Below are 16,116 nucleotides of genomic sequence, written 5' to 3'. Positions count from 1 at the left end.
AGGTGAATCCCCAGCATTTCAAGAGTTGGGAAAGAGTCCTGGCCTGAACCTTGGAGAGCCGCTGTCTGTGGAGAAAGTGTGGGACTCACAAGACCCAGTGCTTTCTGGACTCTGCTGCAATGCCAGGCCCAATGGCAGTGGTGGTGGGCACCTTTTTAGCAGGGGGGAGGGAGGGAGGGCCTGTGGCAAGAGAGGTCCCTGTAGCCTAGGGGCAGCTGCCTACTGGCATGGCCCTGAGGCTGAGCCACAGGAAGGGGGGAGGGGCCCAACAGGCCGTTTCTGTAAATCAGGGCCAGGGCACATTTTTGGCTCCACAGACCAGCCTTTACTAAAGCTGGCAGGTGGGTGAAGCTGGCCGACTGTGAATCACATGACCTCATGCTGTCACCTGATTGACAGGTGAGGTGTCCTTGCCACCTGTCAAGCTCTCTTGGCTGGGGTTCCTGGTGTGGTGGCAAAGTGGTGGCTGCAAAGTGGTGGCAGCTGCAAGCAGGACTTTTTGGCTTTGCCTGCAAAAGGTTGCTTTCTGCCTGTTCTGCTTGCAGGGTTCCCATAATGGGCATCTGGTTGGCCACCGTGAGAACAGGATGCAGAACTCTATGGCCCTTGGCCTGATCCAGCAACCAGGCTTCACTTAGGTTACTGTTTTGTCCTCCTCACCACTTGACATGGGAAGGAGAAACAAGGAAGGAGTCAGCCAAGCAGGATTGGCCTCCCATCACGCCAGCTGGCAGGGGCTGGCAAGGGCCCTCCTGGCACTGGACTCAGCCTGGTACTGCCAGGATTGCTCTCTTCACACTGGCTTGATGTGAAGGCGCCACAATCCTCTTCTGGGCATGGATTTAAAGGCCAGACTTCTCAATCCCCAAGAATGGACAACGATCAGCAGGACAGAGATGGACCAGGTGAAGACCCCTTAACCAGCAATGCCCCTCTTTTCTTATATTTATTTCTGTTCTCTTTATGGCCAACATGTTGGCGTGTCAGGCTGATGGGAAGCTAATTGCAGAGGTTTACTGGCCAGGGGGGTTTTTGTGGATTTGGCTGAGGTTGAATGTAGGTATATCCTTAGGGTATCAATGAAGGGGGTATAAAACGCAAACAAACAATGATGTCAGAAGCAGGATAAGCAAAGTGAGAGGCAGTGAAAGAGCTCAAGCTTAATGCTCTCAGGATGAATCTTCATGGCAGTTATTTGGAGCTATAGTAACTTTTTCCATAAAGAAAAAGTTTGGGGACGGTTGGAGGAGGTGGTTCATGTGGCTTTACCTGTGTAATTTATCAAAGAAGCTGGCTCTTTCTATTTGGGTGCTCTTCACATTGAAAAACTGTCCCAGAATATACAACAAAACAGGAGGTATTTTGGGGCCCAATTAGTACTTGTGTTGAAAACCCTGGCTTGGGGTCCAATTACCCGAACGTATTTATTCATTTAATAGAATTGTAGAGTTGGAAGGGACCCTGAGAGGCATCTAGCCCAACCCTCTGCAATGAAGGAATTTCAACTAAAGCATCAATGGCAGCTGCCATCCAAGCTGTGCTGAAAAACCTCCAAAGAAGGCAAATCCACATCCTCCAGAGCAGTGTTTCCCAACCTTGGGTCTTGAGCTGCTTTTGGACTACAACTCCCATCATCCCTAGTTAGCAAGACCAGTGGCCATGGATGATGGGAATTGTAGTCCAAAACAGCTGGAGGCCAAAGGTTGGAAAACACTGCTCCAGAGGGAGACCGTTCCACTGCCAAACATCTCTTGACACCAGAAAGTTGTTCCTAAGGTTTAGTTGGAATCTCCTTTCTTGTAACTTGAAGCCATTGGTTGGAAGCTTACCCTCCAGAGCAAGAGAAGACAAGCTTGTTCCCTCTTCCATGTGACAGTCCTTGAGATATTTGAGGATGGCTCTCATATCTCCTCACAGTCTCCTCTTTTCCAGGCTCAACAAAACCAGCCCCCTCAACCATTTCTCATCAAACTGGAAGGACACCAAAGGAGATATTGCCGCCCCCCCCCCAACACAATCCAAACAGGAGGGGCCCCTGAAGCAACCAGCAGCCAACCCAGCCCTATTTCTCTCTGCCATCTCCCAGCTCTCAGAGGATGCAGCCCCACCTCTGAAGCCCCCCTCCCTCAACGTAGCACCATCAACCCCACCGCTGCTCGCAGACAGGTGCGCACACACTGTGGGCCTCATCTAGCCTTTTTATTAGTACAAATGTGCAGAGATGTGCCCCCCCCATAAAAGAAATAGGCCAGGTGGGGCACTCCCCCTTCCCCAGTAACCCCCACCCTGATCCCCTCTCTCCTCTAAGTAGACCACACAGCTGGCTCTCCCTCTGAACCCCCACCCCAGAGAGACAGATGCTCAGCGCCCCCCCCCCCCGGACACCCTATGCCGGCATCTGTCATTCGCCCCAGCACCCCCAAAGCCCACCCCTATTTAAACAAAGCCAGCTGGCCAGAGCCAGGAACCACTCTCTGGAGGGAAGGGGCTCTTGCTGCAGATTCACAGGGTCCAGGAGCTCTGCTGCAGCGCCCCTTGTGGCTGGAGGACAGGCCCAGACCTTCTACGGCAACTCGCCCCAAGAGGGGCTTCTAGGGGCAAGTCCAGCGGCCCCCGACTCGGGCCCAGAAGCACTCCCAAAGGCACAGCAGCTGCGTCCTCCTTGCCCCAGCAAATGGCTCCAAAGGACAGGGCGGGGGAGCCCAGCGGGGCCTCAGGATCCGGGTGGCGGCGCTGTCCCACTCCGCAGGCCTGTGGAAACAGACAAGAGGGGGTCAGAGGCAAAGAGGGATGGAGGGGCCAATTCCAGGGGGAGCCAAAAGCCTCCGGGAGGTGCGCACACACTGTAGGCCTCATCTAGCCGAGAAGCAGTGTGGTGTAGTGGTTAAGAGCGGTAGACTCGTACCACATGCAGCTGCTGGGTGACCTCTGGCCATACTTACACAGGAGGAAGTGGCGCAGGTTCTCTTTGGAGCCGCCAGAGACGAGGAAGGCCCAGACAGCAGCACCTGCCATGAGCAGGTAGGCAGGGAGGAGGCTCCCCAGGTAGATCGGGTTCCAGAACGTCTGCAGGAAGGGAGACAGCATCACATTGCAGTAGACAAACCGGGAGGGGAAGCTAATGCTGCAGGAGGCAGAATCTGGAGGAAGAACTAACTAACAAAAGGCATTTCCATAGGGACAACTGTCAGGTTTTGCAATTAGACGGGAAGAACCAAGTGCACAAATATAAGATGAGGGACACCTGGCTTGCCAGCAGAGCATGGGAAAAGGATCCAGGGGTTTTAACATGAGTCCACCGTGTGATGCAGCAGCAAAAAGGACTAATGCTATTCTAAGCTGCATCAACAGAAGTAGTCGAAAGGCTCCCGGGGGGGGGGGGGTGGACTCTCCTTCCTTGGAAGGTTTTCAATAGAGATTGGGTGGTTATCTGTGAGGGATTCTTTAACCATGCTTTAACCATGGGCTAGATCAGGGGTCCCCAAACTAAGGTTTGGGGGCCGGATGCAGCCCAATCGCCTTCTCAATCCGGCCCGCAGACGGTCCGGGAATCAACATATTTTTACATGAGTAGAATGTGTCCTTTTATTTAAAATGCATCTTTGGGTTATTTGTGGGGCATAGGAATTCGTTCATATTTTTTTCCCCAAAATATAGCCCAGCCCCCCACAAGGTCTGAAGGACAGTGGACCGGCCTCTTGCTGAAAAAGTTTGCTGACTTCTGGGCTAGATGGCCTTTGGGGTCCCCTTTCAGCAACAACTCTATAACTTAGGATTTTGAATCACTTTAGACCAGGCACCCCCAAACTGCGGCCCTCCAGATGTTTTGGCCTACAACTCTCATGATCCCTAGCTAACAGGACCAGTGGTCGGGGAAGATGGGAATTGTAGTCCAAAACATCTGGAGTGCCGAAGTTTGGGGGTGCCTGCTTTAGACCACCTTATGCTAAATGTAAGGTAAAGAAGGGCAGAAATTGAGTTTAATTCTGAATGAAACTTTCCCATTCTCTCCTTTGTAGGATACAGCTCTCAAATGTGCTGCTGCGTTTCTTGTCTTTTTAGGATTTTTAGCATGTCCTTGATAACTTAGAATCATAGAATCATAGAGTTGGAAGAGACCACAAGGGCCATCCAGTCCAACCCCCTGCCAAGCAGGAAACACCATCAAAGCATTCCTGACAGATGGCTGTCAAGCCTCTGCTTAAAGACCTCCAAAGAAGGAGACTCCACCACACTCCTTGGCAGCAAATTCCACTGCCGAACAGCTCTTACTGTCATGAAGTTCTTCCTAATGTTTAGGTGGAATCTTCTTTCTTGAAGTTTGAATCCATTGCTCCGTGTCCGCTTCTCTGGAGCAGCAGAAAACAACCTTTCTCCCTCCTCTATATGACATCCTTTTATATATTTGAACATGGTTATCATATCACCCCTTAACCTTCTCTTCTCCAGGCTAAACATACCCAGCTCCCTAAGCCGTTCCTCATAAGGCATCGTTTCCAGGCCTTTGACCATTTTGGTTGCCCTCTTCTGGACACGTTCCAGCTTATCAGTATCCTTCTTGAACTGTGGTGCCCAGAACTGGACACAGTACTCCAGGTGAGGTCTGACCAGAGCAGAATACAGTGGTACTATTACTTCCCTTGATCTAGATGCTATACTCCTATTGATGCAGCCCAGAATTGCATTGGCTTTTTTAGCTGCTGCATCACACTGCTGACTCATGTCAAGTTTGTGGTCTACCACAAGTTTGTGGTCTACCAAGACTCCTAGATCCTTTTCACATGTACTGCTCTCAAGCCAGGTGTCTCCCATCCTGTATTTGTGCCTTTCATTTTTTTTGCCCAAGTGTAGTACTTTACATTTCTCCTTGTTAAAATTCATCTTGTTTGCTTTGGCCCAGTTGTCTAATCTGTTAAGGTCATTCTGAAGTGTGATCCTGTCCTCTGGGGTGTTAGCCACCCCTCCCAATTTGGTGTCATCTGCAAACTTGCTCAGGATGCCCTCAAGCCCATCATCCAAGTCATTGATAAAGATGTTGAACAAGACTGGGCCCAAAACTTGCTCCCACCCGTTCAGATTTCTGCTGGTCTGACAACTGAATGGAAGAGTATCTCAAACCTGCCTCACTCTTTGGCTGCCAGCAGTGTGTTGGGGGGGGCACCCTCGGAGGACCATCAAAGCCCCCCTTTCATGGTAACCCAGAGACTCCATTCAAGTGTGCTGGCCCAGGTCAAAGTGGGCATGTCACACACACCCACACCCCAATACAGCCAGTGCTTGGCCCATGACGCCTGAGCTCCCCATGACTAAAATGCCAGGTTCAGGAAACCACCTCAAAGCTCTCTCTGCGCAGGTGAGGGCAGAAGGTGCCCAGGAGCACCTATGTTGGGTCTTGGGAAGACAGGGCAGGAGAGGCAGGGAAGGGCGGAAGAACAGAACACGGAGCCCCTCAGCTGGGGGGAGGGCGGTCCAAGTCTGGGGCCAGCCCTTTCTCCCCCCAAAGTGCACCTGGGAGCTGGCTGCTGCTTCCTGAACTGGTTTCTGTTCCCGGCCTGTCCAAGGGTTACGGCCCTCAGCTCTGATGAGGAAGCTGAACAGCCCCAAATGAAGGAGGAAGAAGAGGGAAGGCCGTCTGGGATCTTGGCCTACGCCATAAACATTGGGCCTTAAGGAGCGTGAGGGCGTTCCAGGACTCGGCACCATAGCAGAACAGTGGCAAGAGGCACCTCTCTGGCTCAGCATGGGAAGGGAGCTGCGCCTGCGGCAGCCCAGATCCTAGAGGAACATCATGGGGGGAGGTGTCTCACCATCCACCCCGATCCCTAAGACGATACACTGGCTGCCAGTGGGAAACTGGGCCTGGCTGGTTGCACCCAGAGCTCGGAGCGACTTGGGACCCCAGCGCTTGGGACAAGAGCTCCTGCGGGGGGGGGGGGCTGACTTGCGGTGGCAGCCCAGCAGCAAGAAGCAGGGCCTTCTCGGTGGTGGTGGTGCCCCCTTGACGCAACTCCCTCCAAGGCGATTTTCAACTGGCCCCCGCATGAGAAGCATTTGGGTACAAGGTAAAAATGGCTCTGTTTGTCCTGCTTTCAGGGACTTTAAATGATCTGTTCCTCAGGGAGCTTTTGGAGAGCTGCTTCTCCTCAGCTGGCTTCCCCACTCTCCCACCCACCAGACTTCTCTGCCTGCTCCTTTGACCTTGGTGTGCCGCTAACTCTGAACATGAGGAGACTAGTATGGTCTTCCCCATCCTTTCATGCCGTTTCCATTCCCCCCCCCCCCCCCGAAGCATTTCCATTTCTGTGGACATGGACTGAATCCCTCCATGGAGCAGCTTCTCCATCACACGTCTCCCTCCCCCTGTCAAACTTGCTTCTCCTGTTTGGTAATACTAATTTTATACCAGAAGTTCTCCTAACTTTTGCATAAAGACTGCAAACACTTTGGGGACTTCTCTTCTTTTTACCTGGGACAAGTATTTGAGAGGCAGATGCCGTCTGTTTTATGCTGGCAATTAAATGTAGCTAAATAACAGCAAATTCTCAATTTCTCTGGAGATTCATTTTAAAATATAAAAAACTATTAAAATACCAAATACTAGCAAGTAAAGAACAGTTGGGAATTTGGAGGACGGAAGTCAGTATTATTTCACTTATTCCTTTATGATTTAGGTTCATGCATTTTCTCTGCTTTTCCTTCTTAAGGGAGCTGGAATGGAGAGTGTGGAAGAGACACCCCATAGCAGCCTGTGGGGCGGCCGGAGGGGGTGGCAGGGCTTTCCCTCTCCCCTTCCCAGCCCCACATCACTGCCAGTCACCGGCAGGGGAAGGGGGTGGGCGGCAGGGAGCTCAGCACAGAGCAGGTGCAGTGCACCACTCGACCCCAAGCCCCCCCCCCAATGACAGCCAGGATTTATCACCCAGGATTTGTTTTTGGTAGCATGACTTCATTGATGCCATCATTTTTATATTCCATTTATTCTTTTATCCTTCCCTTTTATCCTTCCTTTATCACAAAGGAATAAATGTTACACCTGATTTGTTCATTACGCAATATACTGTTTGTTTTATGCTACAGCTTTATAGCAAATAAATAAATAAATACATCCTGTTTTCCGAAACAGCCACATGAGAAGTGAGCCCCTCTCTGCCCTCCAGCTACTCACCAGGCCAGAGACGATCAGGTGGGTGAGCACCACAGCCCCCACTTCCCACCACTGCTTGGTCTCACAACCGTGGAAGAAGATGATCCCCCAGAAGGTGTGCAGAAGGACCAGGACCAGCGTCATGAAGGCTATGGCGGGAGAGAGTGTCTGTTAGGCAGGGAGGAGGCAGGCCAGAGCAGAGGGGTCAGGGGGAGCCTTGAGAGACGCTTACCTGACGTCAGGAAGTAGAGCTGGGAGTCCCCGTGGATCCCCACCGTGCCTGGCCCCAGAGCGTCCGCCAGCAGGTTGATCATGGAGAAGGCCCCACTCATGAGCCCAAAGCCCAGGCCGGCCACTGCGGGGATGCAAAGCCATGAAGAAGCCATTGTGCGCAGAGTCAGACCATGGATCCCTCCCACCCCCTCCAGGCTGACTCAGACATTTCGCCAGGAATGCTCCCAGAGCCTCCCCCATGTTCCTGGACAAGGGGGGGGGCACTGCTCTTCTCCCTCACAAGCACCTCTGCAGACCCAGAAGGGAGATGGCTCAGCCCCAGAAGAGAGGCTGCCCAGCTTGTCTGGACCAGAGGGGTGGGAATGCTAAAGCAGCCCCTCCCATGGCTCTAACATTCAGGCCCCTCTGAAAAAACGTTTGTATGGGGACCCCACCACCCGCTTCTGGTCCTCCTTTCTCCCTCCCTCCCAATCCCCAAGGGAGCCTGGGCTGAGAACGCCCGTGTCTTGACCAGAGGGAGGCAACCTAAGGCCCGAGGGCCGGATGCGGCCCAATCGCCTTCTCAATCCGGCCCGTGGACTGTCCAGGAATCAGCATGTTTTTACATGAGTAGAATGTGTCCTTTTATTTAAAATGCATGTCTGGGTTATTTGTGGGGCATAGGAATTAGTCCCCCACCCCCCCAAAAAATAGTCCAGCCCACCGCATGGTCTGAGAGACGGTGGACAGGCCCATGGCTGAAAAAGGTTGCTGGCCCCTGGTCTTGACCAAAGGGTCTTTGCCCATTTCTCTCCCCACCCTCTAGAAACGCACCGTACGCCATCTGCTGGATGGAGATGGGAGAGCAGCCATCTTCACTCAGGGCCAACAGCCCCTCAATCGCCTTCCTGGTGAGGGGAGAGAATGAATCCTGAGTTTTGTACTGGAAATCTTCAGCATATCTCATCTTAAGCACTTTGGCCTATCTTAGAACCAGAGAATTGTAGAGTTGGAAGGGACCCCCAAGGGACATCTAGCCGCACCCTCAGCAATGCAGGAATCACAATTTCACAACTAGAGCCTGCAGTCTTGGTGCAATGTGAGGCGACAACCTTCCTTTCTTCTGCCTCTATTTTCAATTTTTTTTCAGGAGAATAAAGTATACCCCAGCCAAGCTGATGGTTCAACTCGAGTCCACACAAGGCAAGCCCCCCTCTGCCTGCCTAAGATACCCTGTTGGCCACCACAGCCGTGGGGCAGCCCACAGTCTCTCCCCATGAGCTCCCGGTGGTTGCAAACAACTCATCAGGATCAGCCTTTGAGGGGAATCTCTGTGCTCCAGAGGTGGATGGGGGGGCGTGTCTTGCAGACAGGACAGGCGGCCCTTTGGCCCAGCACTCCCACTCCAGCCAGCCAGGCCCATTGGCCTCAATGGGACCAAAGGCCCAGGAAAGCCCCCTTGCTACAGGCTGACCAGTATCTCCTCTGCCCCCACAGCAGCCATTGCTGTGTCTGCCAAGCCCCTGTGGTGGACTGTGAAGCAATCCACACCCTCTCTGCCCCAGGGATCTCACTTTGCCCGGGAGTCTCCTCCACCCCAAAGTCCTCATGGGGGTGGGGCAAGTGAAACAAGTTAGTGCTAGAAACAGGAAGGATCATTGTGCTGACAGCAACGTGCAACCTTGGAAGGTAAGATTATTCCGCAGGATGAGATGTGTTGGAGACCCAAGAGATCCGAGGGTCCAAGGTGCAGTTTAAGAGCAGAGCAAAGAACAGTCTTGTTCCCTCTGCTTGCTGCCTCTCTGCTCTGCTTCCCATGCTTTTGCCCAGCTGGAGGCTGTGGGATCGTGACCCTCAGGCCTGAGTGCGAATCCCTGAGCATCAGTCCAAAATGCCAGGGGAAGGGAAGACATTCTGCTGCACAAGCACAGGCTCAGGGAAGATACAGGGAGGCCCAATCTTCAATCAGCCTAAGAATCTGCTCTGATAAGCCTCTTCATAAGGTAAAGGTAAAGGGACCCCTGACCATTAGGTCCAGTCGTGACCGACTCTGGGGTTGCGCGCTCATCTCGCATTATTGGCCGAGGGAGCCGGCGTATAGCTTCCAGGTCATGTGACTCATGACAAAGCCGCTTCTGGCAAACCAGAGCAGCACATGGAAACGCCGTTTACCTTCCCGCTGTAGCGGTTCCTATTTATCTACTTGCATTTTGACGTGCTTTCGAACTGCTAGGTTGGCAGGAGCTGGGACCAAGCAACGGGAGCTCACCCCGTCACAGGGATTCGAACCGCCAACCTTCTGATCAGCAAGCCCTAGGCTCAGTGGTTTAACCCACAGTGCCACCTGGGTCCAAAGCGCCACCTGGGTCCAAGCCTCTTCATATACCAGTTTAATCTGTATTTTCTCATGGCTTTGTTTCCTTCAGATCACTGACATATATCATTTTGCTGTAGGTCCCAGGAAGTATGAAGAGGCCAGGGAGAGCCCTGTGCCCCCCACCCCGGCCTCCCTCCAGGTTGACCCCCTAATCAGGCCACCTTGTCTGTGGCTGCTCAACCTACCACGGATGGGAACAGGGGGAGCTGCCTGGTGCCCCGCCACACCCCTCCACCCACCCACCCAGCCCTGCACTGCCTGCCCTGACCGGCAGTAGCCACAGCAGTCCAAGCATTCAGGCAGGGGCTTCTCTCAGTGCTGCCAGGCCTTCTTTCCTGGGGGTCAAATATGGGCGCCTGGACAATCTGTGGTATCAACTGGCGTAATGGGTCATGGGCAGCATCATTTTGCCCAGGACTGGCATCAGGCTGGTTGGGTGGTGACTCCCGGGTGGCCTCGCTTGCCACCTGCAGCTTCCACCGCTGCTGCTGCTGGGTTGCCAGGAGGGTCCCCTTGGCAGCGCAGGGCTTGGCTTTAAAGGGACTTATCCTGGCCTCCCCAGCGCCCCTACCTGAGCAGCTTGTAGTAGAGAAAGCGGAAGGCCTCCTGCAGCAGCACGGAGAAGATGACGCCAAAGATGAGGAGGCCCCTCTGGAGCGCCTCGTTGGATGGATCGCTGGCCTTGGCCGCAATGAACCAGACGAGCGAGGAGAAGAGCAGCGAGGCCAGCCAGAAGAAGGCCCTGCAGCCGGAGGAGAGGAGGGCCAAGGTCACCGGCGCCCCCCCAGCCAGGTACCCCCCAGGCCAGCCCAGGAGCCCCAGGGCCCAGGCCAGGGCACTGCCCCCCAAGCCCACCGGCGCTTGAGGATCCGGCAGCCAGAGGCCGACCTAGCTGCTCCAGCACCCGAAGCGGCACAACTGCCGGGCACCCGGGGAGAGCGATTTCACCCCGCAGTGATGCCACCTGGGCCAAGCCGCACCCACCGCACCCCGGAGAGAAGCCGGGCCCTCGCGGGGAGGGGGCGCGGTTGGTCTGCGGGGGCGAGCGGCTCTCCGGTGGAGGGTGGGGGGTGGGCAGGGGGGTGGCTTCCCGGTCCCCCTCCCCCTCTCCCTCTCCCCCCCCCGGTCGCTGACCCTGCGATGAGGATGATGATGCGCAGCGGCTCGGCCACCACCGTCAGCAGGAAGAGCGCCAGCGCCGGCCCGAAGGCGATGAAGGCGCAGCCGAAGAAGACGGCCAGAGTCATCGCCGCGCTCCGGCCGCGCAGGGAGCCCCGAGGAAGACCCGCTTCCGATCCCTCCGCTCCCTCGGCCGCCCAGCCGGGCCTCCTCCGCCCCGCCGCTTCCGCCCTCCTGACGTCACATCCCGGCCCGGCGACGAGGGCGGACTCGGAGGCTCCTCCTCCTCCTCCGCCTCCTCGGGGCCTGGCGAGGGGCGGCGTCGCAGGGGGCAGCTCAGGGCGAGGCGGGAGGAGGGTGACCCCCAGTGCCGTTCCCGAGCGGGGCTGGCGGGCGCCTCGTCCGTTGCGAGCGCTTGGCTTTGCTCTTTGCTCCTGGAACTGCAGGCTGGGCGGGGGGGGGGGGAGCAGGTGAGCCCCGCCTCTCCAGAGCCCCTGTGACTGGCAATGCCCATCAACTGCGGGGAGGGGTGGGGCTGGCCCCCTCCAATATTTTATGGGAGGGCGAAGGTCCCTCGGAGTGGGCGCCTGGGGGGCTGGGAGTTGCAGCTCCACGAACTCTTGCGGTGGGGAGAGCGCCCCCCCCCGCTCCTGCCCCCTTTGCAAACTGGGGACGCCATCTAGGAACACGGGGGACAGAGTGGATCTTGACTTGCTTGGGGGGGGGGGGAAGGGGCTCATGGGTACACAATACCGGCACCTTTTTTCAAATGTTAAAAGTGTGACACTTACTGTAACAACTTCATGGTGAGTACGGGCACCTTTTTCTATACAGTATATAAAAAAATCACTAAGGCTAATTCCACAGGGAGGGTGCCACTACCGAGAAGGCCCTCTGCCTGGTTCCCTGTAACTTGGTTTCTCGTAGCGAGGGAACCGCCAGAAGACCCTCGGCACTGGACCTCAGTGTCTGGTCAGAACGATGGAGGTGGAGACGCTTCTTCAGGTATACTGGACCGAGGCCATTTAGGGCTTTAAAGGTCAACACCAACACTTTGAATTGTGCTCGGAAACGTACTGGGAGCCAATGTAGGTCTTTCAGGACCGGTGTTATGTGGTCCCGGCGGCCGCTCCCAGTCACCAGTCTAGCTGCCGCATTCTGGATTAGTTGTAGTTTCCGGGTCACCTTCAAAGGTAGCCCCACGTAGAGCGCATTGCAGTAGTCCAAGCAAGAGATAACTAGAGCATGTACCACTCTGGCGAGACAGTCCGCGGGCAGGTAGGGACTCGGCCTGCGTACCAGATGGAGCTGATAAACAGCTGCCCTGGACACAGAATTGACCTGTGCCTCCATGGACAGCTGCGAGTCCAAAATGACTCCCAGGCTGCACACCTGGTCCTTCAGGGGCACAGTTACCCCATTCAGGACCAGGGAGTCCTCCACACCCACCCGCCTCCTGTCCCCCACAAACTGTACCTCTGTCTTGTCAGGATTCAATCTCAAGAAAGAAGATTCCATCTAAACATTAGGAAGAACTTCCTGACAGTAAGAGCTGTTCGGCAGTGGAATTTGCTGCCAAGGAGTGTGGTGGAGTCTCCTTCTTTGGAGGTCTTTAAGCAGAGGCTTGACAGCCATCTGTCAGGAATGCTTTGATGGTGTTTCCTGCTTGGCAGGGGGTTGGACTGGATGGCCCTTGTGGTCTCTTCCAACTCTATGATTCTATGATTCAATCTGTTAGCCGCCATCCATCCTCCAACTGCCTCCAGACACTCACACAGGACCTTTACCGCCTCCACTGGTTCTGATTTGAAAGAGAGGTAGAGCTGGGTATCATCCGCATACAGATGAACACCCAGCCGAAACCCCCTGATGATCTCTCCCAGCGGCTGCATATAGATGTTAAAAAGCATGGGGGAGAGGACAGAACCCTGAAGCACCCCACAAGTGAGAGCCCAGGGGTCTGAACACTCATCTCCCACCACCACTTTCTGAACATGGCCCAGGAGGAAGGAGTGGAACCACTGTATGACAGTGCCCCTGGCTCCCAAGCCCTCTAGACGGTCCAGAAGGATGTTATGGTCAACAGTGTCAAAAGCCACTGAGAGATCCAGCAGAACTAGGAAACAGCTCTCACCTTTGTCCCTAGCCTGCCGGAGATCACCAGCCAGTGCGACCAAGGCAGTTTCAGTCCCATGATGAGGCCTGAATCCCGACTGGAAGGCATCCAAATGGTCCGCTTCTTCCAGGCGTGCCTGGAGTTGTTCAGCAACCACCCGCTCAATCACCTTGCCCAGGAATGGAAGATTGGGCGATAGTTGGCCATATTGGCCGCATCTAAAGACGTTTTTTTAAGGAGTGGTTTAATAACTGCCTCTTTCAGCGGGTCTGGGAAGGCTCCCTCACAGAGAGAAGCATTCACCAACCTGCGAAGCCCATCGCCCAGCCCTTCCCGGCTAGCTTTTATAAGCCAGGATGGGCAAGGGTCAAGGAGACAGGTGGTTGGTTTCACTCGTCCAAGCAGCCTGTCCACATCCTCGGAGGTAACAGATTGGAATTGATCCCACCCAACTGGACTAGACAGGACTCTAGCACTCCCCCGCCCTGGCCCTGCCCCCACGGTGGAGTCTACCTCTTCCCGAATCTGAGCGACTTTATCTGCAAAAAACTTTGCAAAATCATTGCAGGAGATCATGTGGCCCGTACTGGGCCCGGATGGAGCAGGTGGTTCTGCTAAATTGCGAACCACCTGAAAGAGTCTCCTGCTGCTGTTTTCTGCAGATGCGATGGAAACGGTGAAGAAGGTCCTCTTCACCGTCGCCATTGCCACTTGGTAGGCTCGAAGTTGAGCTCTAGCCCGTGTCCGGTCTGATTCAAAATGAGTTTTCCGCCACCGGCGCTCTAGCCGTCTCAACGACTGTTTCATCGCCCTCAGCGCCGGGGAAAACCACAGGGCTGTCCGGGCTCCATGCAATCAATAGCCCTGGTTAACTCCGCATTCCAGTGGGCCACCAGGGAATCAGCTGAAAGGCCATCAACATGGGATAAAACATCCCCTACCACTCTCTGGAAGCCAATTGGATCCATTAAGTAGCGGGGGCGGACCATCTGAATCGGTCCCACCTCCCTGCAGAGGGGAAGGGTTGCGGAGAAGTCCAGTTGCACCAGAAAGTGATCTGACCATGGCACTTCTTTGGTTTCACTTTTACTTAATGTCAGATCACCAACATCCATAGAGGTAAACACCAAGTCCAAGGCATGTCCGCGGCTATGAGTTGGGCCAGACTTATTCAGGGACAGCCCCATGGAGGCCATGCTTTCCACGAAGTCCCGAGCGGCTCCTTGTAAGGTCGTGTCGGCATGGATGTAAAAATCCCCTAAGACAACCAAGCTAGGTGTCTTCAGGAGCACATCCGACATGACCTGAAGCAGCTCGGGCAGGGAATCCTTGGTGCAGCGGGGAGGTCGGTACACCAAAAGGAATCCTGTATTGCCCAACTTCCAGAACATGCACTCAGAAAACTCGGTCTTACCAACTAATGACTTCCTAAAAACCACTGCAACCCCCCCTCCCCGCCCAGATGGCCTGGGTTGCTGTGCAGAAGAGAAACCTGGTGGGCAAGGAGAGGCACATCTGCTTCATCCAACCAGGTCTGTCACACATGCCAGGTCAAATCCTCCATCCACAATCAGGTCGTGAATGGCAGTGGTCTTATTCATCATTGACCTGGCATTGCACAGGAGCACCTTCAGGTCATGTGGGTATCCCTTGCCAATTCCAGTATCCGTCCGGTCAGGACCAGACCCGGAGGCAGGGATAGTCCTCAAACAACGACTAAACCTGCCTCCTCGGTAATGACATGGTCTGGTCTTAGCGTAACTCCTCCTCCTACCCGTGATCACTGAGAGCGATCGGTTGTCCCAGTGCATCCCCACCTGTGTCAGCCTTGTTTAGGGAAGTTTTTAAATCTGTGATATTTGATGTATTTTAATGTTTGTTGGAAGCCGCCCAGAGTGGCAGGGGAAGCCCAGCCAGATGGGCGGGGTATAAATAATAAATTATTATATTATTATTATAAAATGTGGGTTGAACGAGGTGGATTTGTAGCTAGTTGACTGACCAAGCCCAAAGAGGACTCCTTAATGGTTTTTTGTCATCCTGGGAAAAGGTGACAAGGGGGTTGCTGCAGGGTTCTGTCTTGGGCCCATTGTTGTTCAACATCTATAAGTGACTTAGATGAAGGGGTTGAGGGGATGCTCATCCAATTTGGAGGTGACACCAAACTGGGAGGGGTAACCAATGCTGCAGAAGACAGAAGCAAGATTCAAAATGACCGTAACAGATTGGAGCTCTCGGCCCAAGCTAACAAAATGAATTTCAATAGGGACAAATGTAAGGTTCTGGACTTAAGCCGGAAGAACCAGATGCACACATATAAGATGAGGAACATCTGGCTTACCAGTCGGACATGTGAAAAAGATCTAGGGGTATTAGTGGAGCACAAGCTTAACATGAGTCAGCAGTGTGATGCAGCAGCAGAAAAACTGAATGCTATTCTAAGCTGCATCAACAGAAGTCTAGTGTCCAGATCAAGGGAAGTCATAGTCCTGCTCTATTCTGCCTTGGTCAGGCCACACCTGGAATAGTGTCCAATTCTGGTCACCACAATTTAAGGAGGATGTTGACAAGCTGGAACATGTGCAGAGGGTCTAGAAACCAAGCCTTATGAGGAACAGTTGAAGGAGCTGGGTACGTTCAGCTCAGAAAACAGGAGGAGATATGAGAGCCATCTTCAAATATCTAAAGGGCTGTCAAAAGAAAGATGAAGCAAGCTTGTTTTCCTGCTCTGCAGGGCAGGACTCAACCGGCTACAGACTGACAATACACCAGGAGGAACCTTCTGAGAGCAAGAGCTGTTAGACAGTGAAACGGACTCTGTGAGGGATTCTTTAGCTGTTTTTTTCCTGCATTGCAGGGGGTTGGGCTAGATGACCCTTGAGGTCCCTTCAAACTCTACAATGCTATGAAATTTAAGGTATATTTATTTTGCAGCAGTCTGCATCACTGTACTTATTTTCACTGACCTGCATTTGCCCTTTTACTACTTATTCATCCGACTGAGGAATCCTCACAATGCCTTTTGGGGTTTAACCATTCTGCCACATTGGGTATCACCAGCAAACCTTTCCCCTGCTCTTCTCGCCCCCAACTATGTCCAATCCTGTAGGGAAAGGGGCCTTTGGCTCTTGCCCCCCCCCACAGGGA

The 16,116-nt window shown here is 54.0% G+C and overlaps 1 protein-coding gene across 1 annotated transcript; it reads right to left on the bottom strand.

Annotated features, from left to right (window-relative positions):
• Window positions 1-2,184: 2,184 nt before the first annotated feature.
• On the bottom strand, window positions 2,185-11,064 carry LOC118077287 (gamma-secretase subunit Aph-1b). Its single transcript, XM_035100867.3, has 7 exons — window positions 10,869-11,064; window positions 10,306-10,476; window positions 8,192-8,265; window positions 7,377-7,499; window positions 7,166-7,293; window positions 2,943-3,066; window positions 2,185-2,751 (listed from the first exon to the last, which is right to left on the bottom strand). Exons 1-7 carry the CDS (start codon window positions 10,979-10,981, stop codon window positions 2,714-2,716), a joined length of 771 nt encoding a protein of 256 aa, XP_034956758.1. The 5' UTR covers window positions 10,982-11,064; the 3' UTR covers window positions 2,185-2,713.
• Between the last annotated feature and the right edge of the window lie 5,052 nt (window positions 11,065-16,116).

This window comes from Zootoca vivipara, chromosome 10 (assembly GCF_965207765.1).
Source record: "Zootoca vivipara chromosome 10, rZooViv2.hap1.1, whole genome shotgun sequence".
NCBI classification, from domain to species: domain Eukaryota; kingdom Metazoa; phylum Chordata; class Lepidosauria; order Squamata; family Lacertidae; genus Zootoca; species Zootoca vivipara.
This window is presented reverse-complemented; position numbering and strand designations above follow the sequence as displayed.